The sequence below is a fragment of the Ambystoma mexicanum genome, chromosome 13 (assembly GCF_040938575.1).
Source record: "Ambystoma mexicanum isolate Mex_15411 chromosome 13, UKY_AmexF1_1, whole genome shotgun sequence".
Classification (NCBI taxonomy): Eukaryota; Metazoa; Chordata; class Amphibia; order Caudata; family Ambystomatidae; genus Ambystoma; species Ambystoma mexicanum.
The window spans coordinates 664,747,603-664,764,300 of NC_090938.1; the positions used below are offsets into that span (position 1 = coordinate 664,747,603).

At 43.5% G+C, this 16,698-nt stretch overlaps 1 protein-coding gene across 5 annotated transcripts in view; it reads left to right on the plus strand.

Annotated features, from left to right (window-relative positions):
• The window catches only part of ARHGAP23 (Rho GTPase activating protein 23), a 635,536-nt gene that overhangs the window by 589,972 nt on the left and 28,866 nt on the right, over positions 1–16,698 (plus strand). For all 5 annotated transcript variants that reach the window (XM_069634667.1, XM_069634666.1, XM_069634669.1 and 2 more), the window contains 3 exons: positions 7,400–7,473; positions 10,518–10,607; positions 10,924–11,049. In XM_069634667.1, coding sequence (XP_069490768.1) covers positions 7,400–7,473; positions 10,518–10,607; positions 10,924–11,049 — 290 coding nt within the window. The remainder of the gene's footprint in view (positions 1–7,399; positions 7,474–10,517; positions 10,608–10,923; positions 11,050–16,698) is intronic.

Genomic DNA, 16,698 nt, shown 5'->3' on the forward strand with positions numbered 1-16,698 from the left:
TGGTGTTCTAATTGCACAGGAAGTGAGTATGGTCTCGACTGGTTTAGCGACGGTTAAGCGAGCTTTTCCGTGTTACTTAGATGTATATTTGGACACAGTTCACGTGTGTCGAGCGGTACCTGAGACTTTAAGCAAGCTCACGTGCCACGTGCTAGTTTAAGGTTATGCTGGACTCCTTTGCGGTTTCCCGCATTTTGACATTAAGAGCTGGGTGCCATAGTAAAGACTAGACGTAGCAAATACAAAAGGGACATTTGGAGTGCCTAGTGACTAAAAGAAAACTTGATGCAAGAAGTTTTGATGCTATTTGATGGGACGGTGTCCCTAGCGCTACTCACCAACACTCATAGAGGTGACTCCCTGTTTGGATTATCGTTCCTAGTTACTCATGAACACATGGTGGTGAAAACTTATGAAATAAGGTTCTCCCCTGAAGAAAGTTCTAGCATTTGGAAGCTTGAAGAACTGAAACATGTCGGGATATGTTGATAATCGACACGTTGTGTAAATGTTCAGCGGATGTTAAATGTTATGTGTCTGTGAAATCTTTGATGTTGTAAATTGTTTGTGGTATACATTTCCCCATTAGATTGGTGTTATACCCACCATGTGGGTCATAATCTTGGGCGGCACAAAGTGTTTTTAAACAAGTCGTTCTAACAATGTTTTATGGAATTTTGAATATATGAAAATTAAAAAGATCTAATGTTAAATTTGTGTTATAATCCTAGTCCATTTTTGTCAGGACTTAAAGCTATGGGTGACCATTAATCTTCTCCTCTCAGACAGATGAGCAATTCAAAGGTTTTACACTCTTCTTCCTTTGTGTATACATATTTATGGTCTACCTCGAACTGTGGGGTTAGATTCTTGTACGGGGTACAGCGATCTTATGTATAATGATCCTTTCATCTCTATGACAGGGTGTCGCGCACCACCCTCAAGTATGACAATATTACCTATTTCGAATGGATTGTGTCCTCCCACTTATTCCTCATCTATGATATCTCCTATATCCAGCTTCAGCTGCTTCGGAAAATGTGATGTCATCGAAGGTATATATGGAACGAGCAGCGCCCGTTGGCTTCAGTTCAGTTTTTCCAAGTAAGCTTTTGCTTTGTGAACGACGGCGTGCTTCATTATTACTTTGAAATTGTAAAAAATGTCTATCTTTGGCTCCGACAACCCCAAAGACCATGTTTAAGAAATGCCAAGACTGCGACGCTAAAATATCACTGATGGACGCAAATCGGGTGTGCTTGTGGTGCCTTGGTGTGGAGCACAAGACCTCGACCTTTCGATCGATGACCGGAAAAGCTCTGAAGAAGTGTAAAGGTAAATTGGCGGTAGGTAGACTCCCCAAAAAATACCCTTCGACTACCCCATCGAAAAAACATTCCTCTGACAAAGTGAGACACAGCTCCCCTCGACGGAAGAAAACTAAAAGGTCTAGGTCGCGGAGTGGCTCTCACCAATCCTCGTCGAGGAGATTGAAGAAAAGCATTTTAAATCGCCTAATTAGTCTTCCTCGTCCGACTCATCTCCAGAGATATTGGTATGATATGATTGGTTATTTATAATGCGCTTAATACCCAGGGGTTTCTAAGGGTGGACAGGGGCTCAAACCTGTGTTGCTCCGTGTCGTCTTGCTTCCAAGCCGAGCACGTTGCCCCTGAGCTATCCTCCCGAGGGGAGTATATCTTACCCTACTAAGGCCTCTACTCCGGTTGAATGGGAATCATATAGGCAAGAAATGCTTAACATTTTAGAGAGTCATAATCCCTCGAATCAAATAGGCCATGCTCCTACCATGCCTTCTGATGCCGGTAACGAAAGGGCTTGAGCCAAATCCTGCGTGCCCTCGAGCCCGGAACTACGGCCATATTATCATTGAGAGCCGTCGAGGCATTGACACAATGAAAAGTCATCGAAGACTCCGTCGAGTCATCGAAGTCCGTCACGCACAAAGTCCACAGACGAGTCAACATCGAAGCCATCGATACCCAAGACGTCTTCATCGAAGACATCAATGCCAAAATCAAGTTTGGTGACGACTCCATCGGCATCTGGCTCAAAACCTTCGAAGCCATCAACAGCTTTACCAAGCATTCAAAAATCTTTTACACCATTACCAAGAAAAGATTTTTTTAAATCTCTCACGTCATTTTATGAAGACAATGAGCCTTCAAACAAAATTATCCACCTTTTGTATTGCAATATGGCACTCCTAATGTTCCTGATAGTTTTATATCAGAAGAATCTAGGTTGCAGGACCTGCATGATCATTTACAATTAGCCAGTGAGGTGGACACCTCACCAGAATTGGATTTTGGCAAGCTAGACCCAGATGTTCATGCAATGCCTTTTACAGACAAATAATGACCAGGGTCCCTGATTTTCTGGGATGGTGCAATCCTGCCCTCCTGTTCGAGCGGGATGACCTCATGGATATCCTGGACAAAGGTCCTCAAAGGGATCCAATCCTACCTTTTCATGTCGCTCTACAAAAGAGAGGAAGTGCAAACTGGGAAGTGCCAGAATCAAGTCAGGCAGTCAATACAAATTTGACAAAAAAAATATAGGCTGTCAAGTAGTGACCCCAGCTATTTGTCTAAACATCCTACCCTAGAAAGCCTAGTGTTGCAAGCAGCAACCGCTACCTCCAAGTTAGCTGCTTATCTGACCATTCCACTAGATCAGAATAAGCGTATAGACGCCTGGTCACGGAAGGTCTTTTCTGCCGGGAGCATGGCTCTCAAGTCTGCCAATTCAACATGTGCCCTTGCAAAATGTACCTTTACCCTATGGGACTTTGTATCCTTGGCAGATGTACATAATCCCAAAGGGGAAGAAAGTCGGCTTCCTGGCCATTGTAAAAGTTGGGAAAGAGGCCATGTGTGAGTCTTTACAGTCGGATTTGCATTCTTCTGACAGTGTCGGCAGAGCCATGGTGGCAAGCACCATGATACATAGGTTTGCGTGGTTAAGGAAGTCAGGATTTGCACTGGACGTGCAGTCTAGACTCCTTAATATGCCTTCTGATGGGTCTCATATATTTGGCAGCAAGGCTGACGAAAGCCTTTAGAAGCTGCAGACCTCGAAGGGTGCCGCCATCAGGAAGCCTAGCCTTTTCACTCCCGTGGACCTTCTTGGAGGGTTAGATCCTTTTGCTACTATTCCTCAGTTGGAAGAGCGAGAGGAATGGCTGGTCAAAGAGGCCAAAAAAGATTCCCTCGTGGTGGACGAGGGAGGGGTGCAAAGCCTGCCCAAGCAACAGCTACTTTACCATCAGCCGCTGCTTCAGTTGCCTCAAAACCTCTGTGAGGTCTTGCCTTATGACACCCTGTGGGAGACAGACTGTCTCATCATCTGAAAGAATGGCGAGGCACTACTTTGGATGCTTGTGCATTAGAAACCATGGCCCAGAGTTACTGCCTTCCCTTCCTTCAGAGACCTCGGAATCATCCACCAGGAAGCCATTTGTTCAAGGTTCCAGATCTGTTCCTTTTGCAGGACATTTTGAGCCTGCTAGAAAAAGGTGCTATGGAGCCAGTACCTGTAATGGAGAGGAACAAAGGATGGTATTCTACATATTTCCTAATCCCCAAGATGGACAGGGGACTGAGACCCATCTTCTACTCGATATACTTGAACAAGTTCCTCAGGAAGGACAAGTTCAAGATGGTCACACTTTCTCAGATCCTTCAGGCCCTCCAACTCTAAGATTGGATGGTGTCATTGGACCCTCAGGATGCCTATTTTCATGTGCCAGTCCATCTCAAGCACAGAAAGTACCTGAGGTTTGCTGTTGGCGGTTCTCATTATCAATTTCAAGTTCTGCCGTTCGGGTTGACCTCTGCCCCGAGGATATTCACCAAACTGATGCTGGTGGTGGCAGCGAGTCTCAGGAGAGGGAGGGGATTCATGTCTACCCCTAACTGGACGATTGGTTGATCAGGGCGCGTTCTCCCGAACAAGTCCTGGATCATCTCCGCATGACCTGCCACTCTCACCACAGACTGGGCTTCTCCCTCAATTACAAAAAGTCCCACATGATACCATCCCAAAAGCTCCAATTTATCAGGGCTGTATTGGATACATCCTTGGGAAAGACCTTGCCACCCGAGGTGAGGGCTCAACACATTCTGCAGATTGTCACCATACTGCATAGGGCCCAGCATCTCCCGGCACTTCTTGAGGTTGCTCGTCCTTATGGCATCTTGCATTTTCCTGGTGCCAGAGGCTTGCCTGAGATTGAGATCGCACCAGTGGGCAATCAGTACACAGTGGTCTCAATTCTCGGGCGACAGGTCAGACCTACTTCAGGTTCCAAACAGGGTCGCTCAGGATCTCATGTGGTGGGCCTGCAAGGACAACATTCTGAAGGGAGAACCTTTTTGGCAACCATGGTCGGAGATAACGGTAGTGACGGATGCCTCACTCATGGGGTGGTGAGCCCATGCTAACGATCTGACAATCAGTGGTCACTACACATCAATCTTTTTGAGCTGAGGGCAATCAGACTAGCGCAGAAGGACTTTCTGCCCTCTTTACGGGGAAAGAATGTCCTGATCATGATGGACAACAGTGTGGCCGTGTACTACCTCAACAAGTGACGAGGAATAGGGTCAATACCACTTTGCAGAGAGGCAGTGCAGCTCTGGTTCTGGGCAATACAAGAAGGAATCTCTCTGTCAGCAGTTCACATAGCAGGAGAGAAGAACACAGTGGTGTACGCTCTGAGCAGGCAGAGCACAGTCTCCCACGAGTGGGAACTAGCTGCGGAAGTCCTTCAAGAGATCTTCACATTTTGGGGAACCCCTCAATTGGATCTGTACGCAACCAGTGTCAACTTGAAGTGTTCTGCTCCAGGGAATTTCCCACAAGAGGAGCTCTATGGGACGTGTTCGTAGTGGACTGGGAGTTTCCACTTCTGTATGCGTTTCCTCCAGTACCTGTCATTCCTCACATTATCAGGAGGTTGAGAAAAATCAGGAAATCAATGATCCTAATTGCCCTGTATTGGGCCAGGAGGACGTGGTACCAGGACCTTCTGGACATGTCCGTCTGCCCTCCAATAAGTCTTCCACAAAGAGAGTCCCTTATCTCGCGAGAGAAGGATTGTGTTCTCCATCCAGAGGTCAAGGCACTCAGCTTTCACGCATGCTTTCTGAGAGGCTGAGGTACAAGGATTGGGACCTCCCGGATGACATAATGGAGATTTTGCTTTCGTCCAGAAGGCCGGCAACAAAGTCTTTTTACCACTGCTGATGGAACAAATTCTGCAGCTGGTGCAGAGATACGAATGTGGATCCTTTTCTATGCAAAACACCAGAGGTATTATCTTTTCTGCTGCATTTGGCCAATCTGGGGCTTCAGTTTGGAACCATTAAAGGGTATTTAGCTGCACTTTCCATCTTCAAGCGCTCGACTGAGGAAATGTCATATTTTAAAATACCTTTGGTGATATCATTTCTAATGGGACTCACAAATGTGTTCCCTCCCATCTCCTTTTTAGGTTCCTGTTTGCGACCACCTTTTCTTTTTTTTATTTCTCATGTTTGCATCATTTGAACCACTGCATTCTTGTCCTTTAAGACTACTAGTATTCAAAACCATCTTGTTAGTATCTTTAACATCAGCCCGTAGGTTGAGTGAGTTGCAGGCACCACCTTTTAGGTTTTTTATAAGGATTTAAGGTCAAACTTTCATTCCTACCTAAGATTATGTCAGATTTCCATCTGGGACAAAAGTTAGTATTACCTACTTTTACCCACCACCTTATCCTGGGATGGAAGATGAAAGATTACACAGACTTGTCCCGAGAAGGGCTCTGAGTTTCTACATTTCAAAGATGTCAAATTTACATCTATATGACCAACTGTTTATAGGATATACTGGTCATAGACTAGGACAGGCTGTAACTAAACAAACCTTGTCCAAATTGATTATTTTAGCTATTACTGAATGCTATAGACTGGCTGGGAAAGATCCCTCCCGAAGGCTTGAGAGCCCATTCCACTAGGGGCATGGCTGCTCTGCAAAGAGGGGTTCCAATACAAAATATTTGTGAGGCAGCCACTTGGTCTACCATTCACACTTTTACAAAGTATTACTACCTTAAGTCAGGATGGAAGCTTTGGGAAAGCAGTCCTTCATTTGGTTCATAACAACCCTTGATGACAAAATTCATACTTCCTCCGCCAAAGCTAATACTGCTTTGGGAGTCTATCATAGATGAGGAATACATGGGAGAAGACCATCCATTCGAAGAACAAGTTACTTAACCCACGTATTCCTCATCACCCCTCCCAGCCTACCCTGTAGTAGAAGTTCCATGTTATTGCAGTTTACGCTCCTTCAGAGTCTAGTAAGGTCTAAACCACATTAATGCTTGTAGCACTACTGTAAGAAAAACCTGAAAAAACAGAACTGAAGCCAACGGGTGCTGTGCGTTCTATATTTACCTTCAATGATGTCATCCTCGGGACGGAGGCCCTCGAGGGACAGTGCCCTCTGCCGACATTCTTTTCTGAAGCAACTGTAGCTGGATATAGGAGATATTGTAGATGAGGAATACGTGGGATGAACATCCAGTCGAAAGAACGTTACCAGGAGTAATTTGTTCTTCTCACCGAGTCTAACAGTGTCATTTGCCCCATGTTGAGTATTGCATGGGGTTTTGGATCACACATTCACTATTGTGTGGTGTAATTTGCCACTCATTGAGTATCATGCTGTTAGTGCACCATTCACTGGGTATCAAAGATCATCATGTACCTATTGTCATGTGGCAAATAACAGCCATTAAGTATTCACTATGCCACACATTATTCATGGAGTATCATGCAGTGTGATGTAGCACTCATTAGGTATGTGCCTTTTCACAAACCTTGGGCATCACACTGGAGTGCCCCAGCCATTGAGTAGCTCACTGTCTCACGTTCCACATCTTGAGTATCCCTTTCCAAGCTGTCTAGTGCATCAATAAGTGAGAATCATTCTGTGCTCAGTACTATTAATTTACAATTGTGCTTTGCCACATACCTCTCGAGTGCTGCCATGTGACCCTCATTCGTTATCCCTTAGGGTAATGCACCACACATTGATTATCACATGGTGTGATGTAGCACTTGATGAGTTACAGGTGAGGTCATATATCAGACTTATTTAATACCATGTTGCATTTTACACCACTCATTGAGTATTTTGCTGTGCTATGTCACACGCGGGCAGTGTTTCACTCCATAATGTACCACACATGTGGAGGAACTGCATTGGGTGTTCCAATCCTAGGAGAAAAGGGCAATGGCGTGAAGCTCTCTCACCACAGTAGCACAGCCGCCACTGTCCACACCTGAAGCGTTGCTGACGTGTCAATTTTGTGTTTTGGTTTCAGATAAATACAACGACTTCATTGAGGCAAACCGGATGGAGGACCCTAGGGAACGGATGAAAACTCTACGCAAGCTGGTACAATGATTTGGCCAATGAGACCCTCTCTCCTGTTTATTTTTTTTGTTTGTTTGTTTTACGGCATGCAGGGAACGAGAGTTATGGGAACCCCTTTTTAGTTCTGGGGGAAAGCTTTTCTGTTGACGGCTTGTGTTAATCTCTGGTTGTTCCTAATCCCACAGATAAGCAGCCACGTTTAGTCCCTTTTTTAAATGAGGTCTTTTGGTGTTTCATAATGTCCCATCTGCAGGAATATTTCGATTCATAGTGTCTTGAATAATAAAGGATGGTAGTTGGAAGGAATGCGGGTGAGAAATGGGGGGATTGCAGGAATCCGTTCACAGGTAGACAAGAGTTGCATTCTGTGGCATGTTACATTAGACTGTTATTCATATGGACATTTTGATTTGAGTCAGAATGCCCACATCATATATTTTCCTTAACTTTTTTATTTATTTATTTGGTGTTTTAGTTTTTCAGTGCTGTGGGCGCTGAGAATCACTTTAGCTCTCTGGGGTAGGAACGAGGGAGGAGTCGGGAAAATGGGGAAGGATAGAAAGAGGGGAAAGTTAGGGAGGTCACCAATACAAGACGAACTAAGGGTGCAGTCCTGAAGCTCCAGTGGGGACCTATTAGGGTTGCGTATACTACAAGGGCTGAGATGATAAGCTTGGTTGGATGGAGTAGATTGTACAAGTGGTGAAAGGTTGGTCTCACCCACCGTCGGACCAGGATGGAAGGGTGGTCTTGTTGCACTCTAAGGTGAAACCAGGTTCGGACCTCTGGTGCCAGGAATGGTATCATTTAGTGGAATGCTTTCTTGAAGAGGGACTCACTTCAACTCCTTTCTACATCGCCAAAGATTGGGCTGGAGAGTGGGGAGGTTGTTCCTTTCTTTCAAGCTCAACACGCTGAGCCAAACTCCCCCTCTTTAGATGTGCTTGCATCAGAGGGCAGAGAGGAGGACTGTGCTGCAGTTTTTAGATTTCTCTGAGGCAAAATAGCAGTTTAGTTTCATGCTGAGGGTTTGATTGGACCGGTTTTCCAGTTGACCCTGGTGGACTAGACATAAATGTTGAAATAATCTGTTGATCTTCAGGGAGCCACCATAGGTTCTACAGGCCGTCCATAACGCGGTCTCTTCTGCTCAGACCTATTTTCATTTGGGCTGCTCTACTTTGTACTCATTGAAGTTGTCTCAGAGACTACTTTGGGATGCCTATGTACAGATTAAATCAGACTCAGTCTGTGTGCTGGAATTCAAGGAGAAGAAGAATCCTTTGTAGTTCGAAGAGCCGGAAGTTAGCATTCTTGGTGAATCTGTGGACTGATGTGGGACCTCTGGGGAGTGCCAATGATTGCTTGGGCTATAATGTCTGCAAAGACGTCTTGTGCAGGAAAGCAGTGTAACACAACGCACCAATAACCAGTTGCACTTAAAATTCACAATCTTATTAAAAGTTTTACAACATTATCAGTAAACATGCAATTTAAACAATTGATGGTACTGGATAGTAATGGGTACAGCAAATACTTCATATAAAACAAAACCAAAAAACAACACTAAAAGAAATTGAGGTTGAGCTCCCTGCACTCTACAAAACTCTTCCAAACAGAAATATCTAATTAAATGGAAATTTAATATTTAGAAAAAAGAACACAGAATATAATTCCTCTAGTATAATAATATTTTTTTTTTTTTTAAAAAAAGCGTTTATAGAGCATACAGAATCACATAATCCAATTCTACATTTTGGTCACAGAAAATCCGATTGGTATGATACAAAATATACAATTTTTTTGTAGTTAACAATTCAAAAGAAATGTTTCCTTTCGACACATCTACTAACTACATTTCACCAATTTGGAGTGGTTATAGATGTCATGTCCAATGTGTTTCGAAAATTACTTCCTTCATCAGGGGCAAGCACCACTAGTATTTTCTTATTATATTCTTAGATATAACTGTAGAGTCACCAATCATAAACTGAGGTTACTGGACACCAACGGTCAGCTGTACCATAGAAAAGCCTGCTGTCCAAGGACGCCAATACTGTATACAGGGTCAATGTAATAGACCAGAGTTCTCTATAAATGATATAGTGGGCAAAGTCCAAGCAGTCCAGTCAAAATGCTGCTCAAAATGTTTCTCGTAACAGTCTTGGAACAAGCTCTCGTGGATCAGTGTCCAACAGCCGAGTTTGAAGTACTTTCGTGAATCGTAATAAGCAAATGCTTCCAATAAAAAATGAATAGGGAGTTAAAATATTTCCAACAAAAAAATTGGAAAAAACACAGATAAGAGCATGCCCCATACTTCCAACAAAACTGCTCTACACATGTGTTTGAATCATCGGTGATATCAGCAGGTGTGCCACAAGAAAGAACCTCTAGTATTATTATTATTGCCTAATCTGAAGAGGCACTTTAATGCCAAAATGCATCTTTTAAAATGCAGCAATTACTGGTTGGAAAGAAGCATGGTTTGCAAATAGATATCTGTTTTACAGTTAAAGTATACTTTTACTCGCCTAGAAACCCTCCCATTGTGATGAATTACATGATTACTCCCTAAAAATCATTTTAGTCTGAAGTTTAAAAATGAGGGAGTCAAACGCACACATTTAAGTTTATCGGCCATGCCTTGGTATTCTCCTACAGAGATGTACCAGTAGCAATGGTGGTTACAGAACTTGTACCAAAATCTGTGCCTAGCTGAAGGTTGCGGGTTCTAGATCCAGGCAGCTTGCACCTCCTCACCCAAGGGAACTCAACCCTTCTTTGAGTGGTGATTTGGTTGAGATAGCCAATCATTTCTCCTAATCATTCAGTTCTCATCTGACTCTCTCGCAAAGTCTATGCTTCAACGAATGTTACAAAGTGAGTGGGGAGCCATTTTAGCTATTCTCAATTGGAGCGATACAGCTTTATAGAAAGAGGATCCAGAAGGAGAGTTTATTAACAGAAAGGTTAGGTTGAGAAGGAGCGGATACATACCTCTTTCCATCTAGGATGACATTTAATACACACCCTGACTTGCCTCACCTCTTCCTGTCCCACAGATCCGTGACCTGCCTGTTCATTACTTCAGCACCCTTCGCTTCCTAGTCCGACACCTGAGGACTGTTGCTGATCACTCTGAGAAGAACAAGGTACCTTCCAAATCTGACCTGCTGTGACCTGTGCTTTACCGATACTGTGTGTTGGAAAAGCTTGCACTGCTTCTGCCTATGTTGTACCTGTTTTTGTGTATGTGGACATCATATACTGTGACGGCCCATGCTTAGTTCCTAGCATAAACCTACTCCTCAGTCTGAATTCTTGTTCACTGAACAGAAATAAGTATGTCTTAGATGTTGGATGTGCAAGTGTTTTTTCACCTACAACCCTATTTTACTATCTACCTAGTGCCATGTTGGACAGTATCCTTCCTTGGGATGCATTTCTTATACTGAACTCTTTTTACAGATGGAGCCTCGTAATCTTGCGCTTGTGTTTGGCCCCACGCTGGTCAGGACCTCAGAAGACAGCATGACCGACATGGTGACCCACATGCCCGACCGCTACAAGATCATGGAGACCCTAATCCAGCATGTAAGTTACATTCTTGCAGCTATTCTCGCTGTTCCCCACAAGATGGTAGACTTCCTTCCAGTAACATCTTTACAGTGGTATGTCATACTTGTTATTTAATTATGTTTTAAGAGAAATACAGTTTTGTTGTCGGTGTGGTCAATACAGAATACTGTCCTGCGCGCTGTCAGATGTCTTCTACTAAATCACTATAATATGTAAGCCTATTTATCTTAGAAGGCAGTAGGGCTCAGGACATGTTGGTAGGTATTAGCAATGCTAATTCCATCAACCGGAATCTGTTACCTCCACTGCTATCTGTGGAATTTCCACCTGATTATCAGTTGTGGTTAGTCCCCATTTTAAAGTCCCATAGGACTTCATTGGGCAGTGGAGGGAATACCTGCGGAAGTAGTTCCACTAGAGCTAATTCCTCCTCTTTTTGTTAGAGGTAGCAACTCCATACATATACTGGATGTTTTGCCTCCTATTGAATTTGCTACTAATCGGGAGGACTCGACATTTCTGGAGTGAATTCCGTTAGCTCCAGTTTTTCCATTGCCTCCAAACTCGTAATGAGGTCCAGTGTCTTGTAAGAGGAACACCATATACAATCCATTGCTGTCTGCCCTGTATAGCACACCCTTCATCCTTTGATGGATGCTGCACAGTTGGATGGATAGTGCTCTTAGTGCAGATAGCTGTTTAAACTAGCCTTGTCATTGTCTTTACTTACCATTGCTCCTATACATTGTTATTGCATCTTAACCTCAGTCTATGCCTAGGGCCTATTCCTCTGTCTGTCCATCCTTTCCCCAATCCCTTTCCACAGCCAGCGTAGCGTTTTCGGCATTTGAATCGGTTATGGTTTCACATGGTATTCAGTATCCATTGGTTGGTCTGGAATTCGAAGTTGTTTAAAAACTTTTTTTTTTAATCGAATATGAGTGTTGAGTGCAAAGGTACAATGCTGTGACCTTAGGAACCTGTCGGGTTTGGTTGTAAACCTTGAAGCTGAAAAAATAGTGAAGGAACGTATTGAAGCGGAGTCCAAATTTAGAGATCTAATCACATAAGAATGACCCTTGTTTTAGCCGGTTAGCATTTTGCATATGTCTAATGTCACTGATTCTTCCAAAACAAACCTAGGCTAAAAGGAATGGTGGCGATTACACTTTGGGGTCTTTGTGGCCTTCCAGCCTCAGGCCTACGTCCACACTGCAGAGGCTTTACTCAGTGGCATTAGGGAGAATTTTCAGTTTCTGTGCTGATTCCCTTTAACGTGAGACACCCATCACTTTTGATGGACTCTGGAAGTTTTTGATTTTAATCTCCTGAGTGAGTGGTACGTTTTACCCTTCATTCTTTTTCTCTGACTGGGATTCTTATTTTACCTCTTTTGTGGAGTATGCTCATCTCCAAATGTTAATACAGGCATCTGTTTTTGACTTTACGGCACCCAGCACCATCTGTGCAGTGTCACTGAGGATTCCCTCTGACTTCTTTATGTTTTAATACATTCTTTTGTGTGAACTACAGTTCCCTAGAGTAGTAAGATAACTTTTATCTTACTTACCTTTTACTTTGTGGGTCCAGCACACTCCACCTAATGTGGGTGCTGGGGGGGTTACATTGTAACTCCTTTTCCCACTACTCATTTAACATTTTGTTACAGTGACTAACAAACCTCAATGGCTGTTGGCAGTGGGTACTTGTTCTACCTTTTTGTGCAGGTTAATAGCAGGCTGATTTCTCAGCTGCAGTACAGCACCCATGGGTGGCCATTTTCTCAAAATGGCCCCTGTCGTCTTTTTTCACCATTTTTAGTTTGTACCTTACTTCTGGGCTCTCCTGTCGTTTCATGTAAGCTTTGGTGAGTTTTGCCTTTGGCGGGCTTCACCCTTGAAGCTCGTCCAGGCTCCAGTGTGCCTGACAAGGAAGGAAGGGAGAGAGGGTTCCAAAACGTCACTGTCCTTTGTTTGTAGGTATGCCTGGCTGAAACCAGCTTCTAACCGGGTGGCTGGCTGTCCTGCAGGAAAGTCAACCCCCAGGTGATTGACAGCTCCATCGGGGTGAATGAATGGGTTCCAGCATATAAGGCGAGTATTTTTGGGCTACGGACAGAAAAGACCACAGAAGACGAGCAGAGATGCCAGCAGAACCTTCAACAACTGCAGAAATACCAGTGATACACTGCAGCTGTGCTGACCCCGTTGTCATCTCAACAGGGAAGCTCCAGCAAGGACAACTTCCTCCCTTGGGCTGGTGAGTCCAATTAGCCTCAAGACCTTCTACAATTCGGGCCATCCCCCGACATCCTGCGACTTTTCTGAGTTGAAGAACGCCAATACCCGGGGTACCTGGACCATTTGCAAGTGCATTATCTTGCGAACATCAAATCTCACTGAAACTTTGTAAGCATCCATGTGGATCTCCAGAGCAGAACATTCATTACCAAAAGTCAGGACCGAGTAATCGGAAAGAATCCAACCAGCCATATTCGTTTCTTCTTGGTGCTAAGAAAAAGGTGCCAAAACCACAAAGAGCCGCTGGAGTGAGCTGAATCCTTCGCTGCCGAACCCTTCTCTCGAGTGCTGCTGCAGAAGCCCACTGAAGGTCCCCCCTTTCGTCACCACGACCAAGGAGCAGGAATCGGGATCTTCATCGTTGCATCCAGAAGGCGACCAGCTACATTTTCAACTTCACTCTTCAGGTACTGTGGGGCTTGCGTTACAACACTTACCTTAGGTCATTTTCGGTGCTCCTTTGCTTTGGGAGAGTTGTCTTCTCAAATTGGGAGTTGGCCTTAACTCCACTGTGCAGGTCTTGCAACCTGTGTGCTAACAGGAAGGCTCCTCTTTAGCTCCTGTGCTTTCTACAAGAACAACTGACTGGTTATTTAACTTTTCTCTGAAGATATTCATCAGAACTGGTGCTGTCCGTTTTGACTGTGGCTTTGCTCTTTACCCAAAGGTCCATCTTCTTGATATTAGTGGCTTTGGCAATGCTGGATCCTCCATAAACTTGAATTGTGAACACTTATTTTGTTTGGAAACAGACTTCCTAAATACCTCTGGGAGAGTATAATTGCTATTTACCAGTTGCTAGCTGTGTTCTGTCTAACTTTTATTTCTCCTTAAACTGAATTTTGCAAAGATGATACATATAAGTGTTTTTACTGACCTTAACTGAACTCACTCTGTGTGCTGGATATGAAAAGTATATGAAAAGTTACTCGCCTGCATTATTGTTCCTTTTCCAATCTTTTTCCGTTTCTTATTGAATGTTGTTGCTAGTTTCTACATTTTGGAATTGTTTGTGTGACTTGTGTATCTATACATATATACTTGTAATGTAACTTTAAGTGTGTTAGTGTTTCCTTGGATCTGTGTACTAACTGGTTTCTTTGTACTGCTCTACAGCTCACATAATTCCCTCCTAAGATCAACCTGGCTGCTCTTGTGTAGTACAGGCCTATATTAAGAGTTTGGCCCCTAATACCAAGGGATAAGTCTTATGAAGTCTAACCCCAGTATCTAACAAGTGGATGTAGAGGCCACGTTCACCTTCACCTTTGAAGGATCTTAGTAGCAAAGATTCCTAAAATGAAACAAGAAATTTCAGAAGAAAATGGTTTTAACATTTTTAAAACGCTTCCAGTGTTGAAACTCTGCATCCTCATATGCCCGAAGAACATGACTCATAAAGACACTTCAGACTTCAAGGCTATAAATACATGGCTCAAGCTGTATGCCATTGTATGGCTTTGTAAATGTCCTAATAGTCAAAGAACAGAGGCAGCTTGTGGTGCCATTGACTCCGATATAAGCCAGTAAGTCCCCATCACACATATGAGCATTTCACCATAAGAAGCTGTAGTGAGAACTCTTGGAAGTCCCTACAGTGCATTAATATGATATGATATGATATGATATGATATGGCATTTGTAACGCGCCTATACACAAGTGTTTCAAGGCGCGGATTTTTGAGTAAAATCACAGCTTTGTACAGCATAAGGAGATTCTATAGAGTTAACTGCAAAGTGGATCACTGCAACACGTTTTGTTTTTCATTTGCAAGGATTGTGAAGTGATCAGCAGCTCTACCTTCTTATTTTTATTTATATATCTCTTGAGTGGTTAAAAGGAGATGTAATATTCACATTCATTTGAGGTGCTGCTGTTATGGCATTAGTTCAATGTCTGAAGGCTTCTTGAAGGCTCCCAGAGAGCTTCCTAACACTGTTCTTAGCAAGACCAGTACCGCATTGATGGAGAAGAATTACAAGTCAACACTTTTCAGGCTGAACGTCTTTCCAAAGTACTTGGGCAGCTGCTATGCCCCACAGATCCCCTATGGCCAAGTGCTAAAACAGCCTGTTCGTGTCGCTGTCAATACAATCAGCCCCTCTTGTAATTCTCTGAAAGTACAATGGGAACAACTCATTTGTTTCCTATTGTTCGAATTGTCTTGTGAAACGTGATCTCCACCCTCCGCCCGCCCCCCAACAGCCCTGAGTATCCTGAACTCTGTATTCTCCTGATAAACCTCTGCAACCAGCCCGGAGGTGAGGGTTTGCCAAAATAATCTTCTCAAAGAACTAACTTTTTAGAAGGTTTTTCACGTGGGGTTGCTTAATGGTCTTCATTTTTTCCTTGCTTCCTGAACTATTTAGTAGGCCCTTTCCCTGACTTATGAAGAAAAGTCTTAGGTCTTATCATAGACTTCTAGACTGAAAATGCTACCCTAACTCCCTACCTATATGCCAACCCACCCTAATTACCTGTTCATAAATTGAAATATACTATTTAGAACTATTCTACATTGCCTTACGAACCTACTGCTCAAATAGTGTGCTCTCAAAGGCGTTTTCTAAGTACAATATCAATCCAGGCTTTATTATTATCGACTGCCAAATTACTCCGGCTTCGTAAGTTTATAAATGGACCACCATACATATTTGGGTTACTTCTCATTTATGCACAGCAGATTAGCTCTTTATTTCCTTCTACATAAACTGAGCTAGTTTTTTAATCCCTCCTGTGAACTGAAACTTACTTATCAGTGTCTTCACTTAGTGTGTAGCTTTAATTAAGTGTCACTTATCTGAGTGCCAAATGAGAAATTAACACAGCTCTCTGGGAGAGCAGTGTCTGGTCATAAAGCATACCTACACAGAGCTCTCTGGGAGAGTAATGCCTGGTCCCTGAGCAGGCCTCCAAATACAGGAACTGATCTGCTTCCTCTGATGGGATTGTGGTCTTGGTGTAGAACGTCCTTCCTGCCCGAGTTCCCCCTTTTGAAGGGCGGTTGAAGCGCAAAACCCACACCAGACACCTCACACGAACAGCGAAAGGTTTCACCTCATGGCAGGCTCATCTACATTATCTGATAGAAACAAGTTAAGGCTGACAAATTCATGGATGGCATTTTTCAAATTTCCACTTATTTAAGGTGTTCTGTACACACCACAATACCAAGCAAACATGCAGATTCGATGCTCACTCTTGGTTTCTGTGCTAATTCTTGGAGCCCTGACAGCACTGCAAGAACGCATATATGTCAATGGACATTACATGTCAAACTTGATAATAGTTGGCACAATAAGAACAATTGGTGCCACTATTGGGAGACCACCAAATGGCGAGAGTAGAAATCTGGTAGCATCC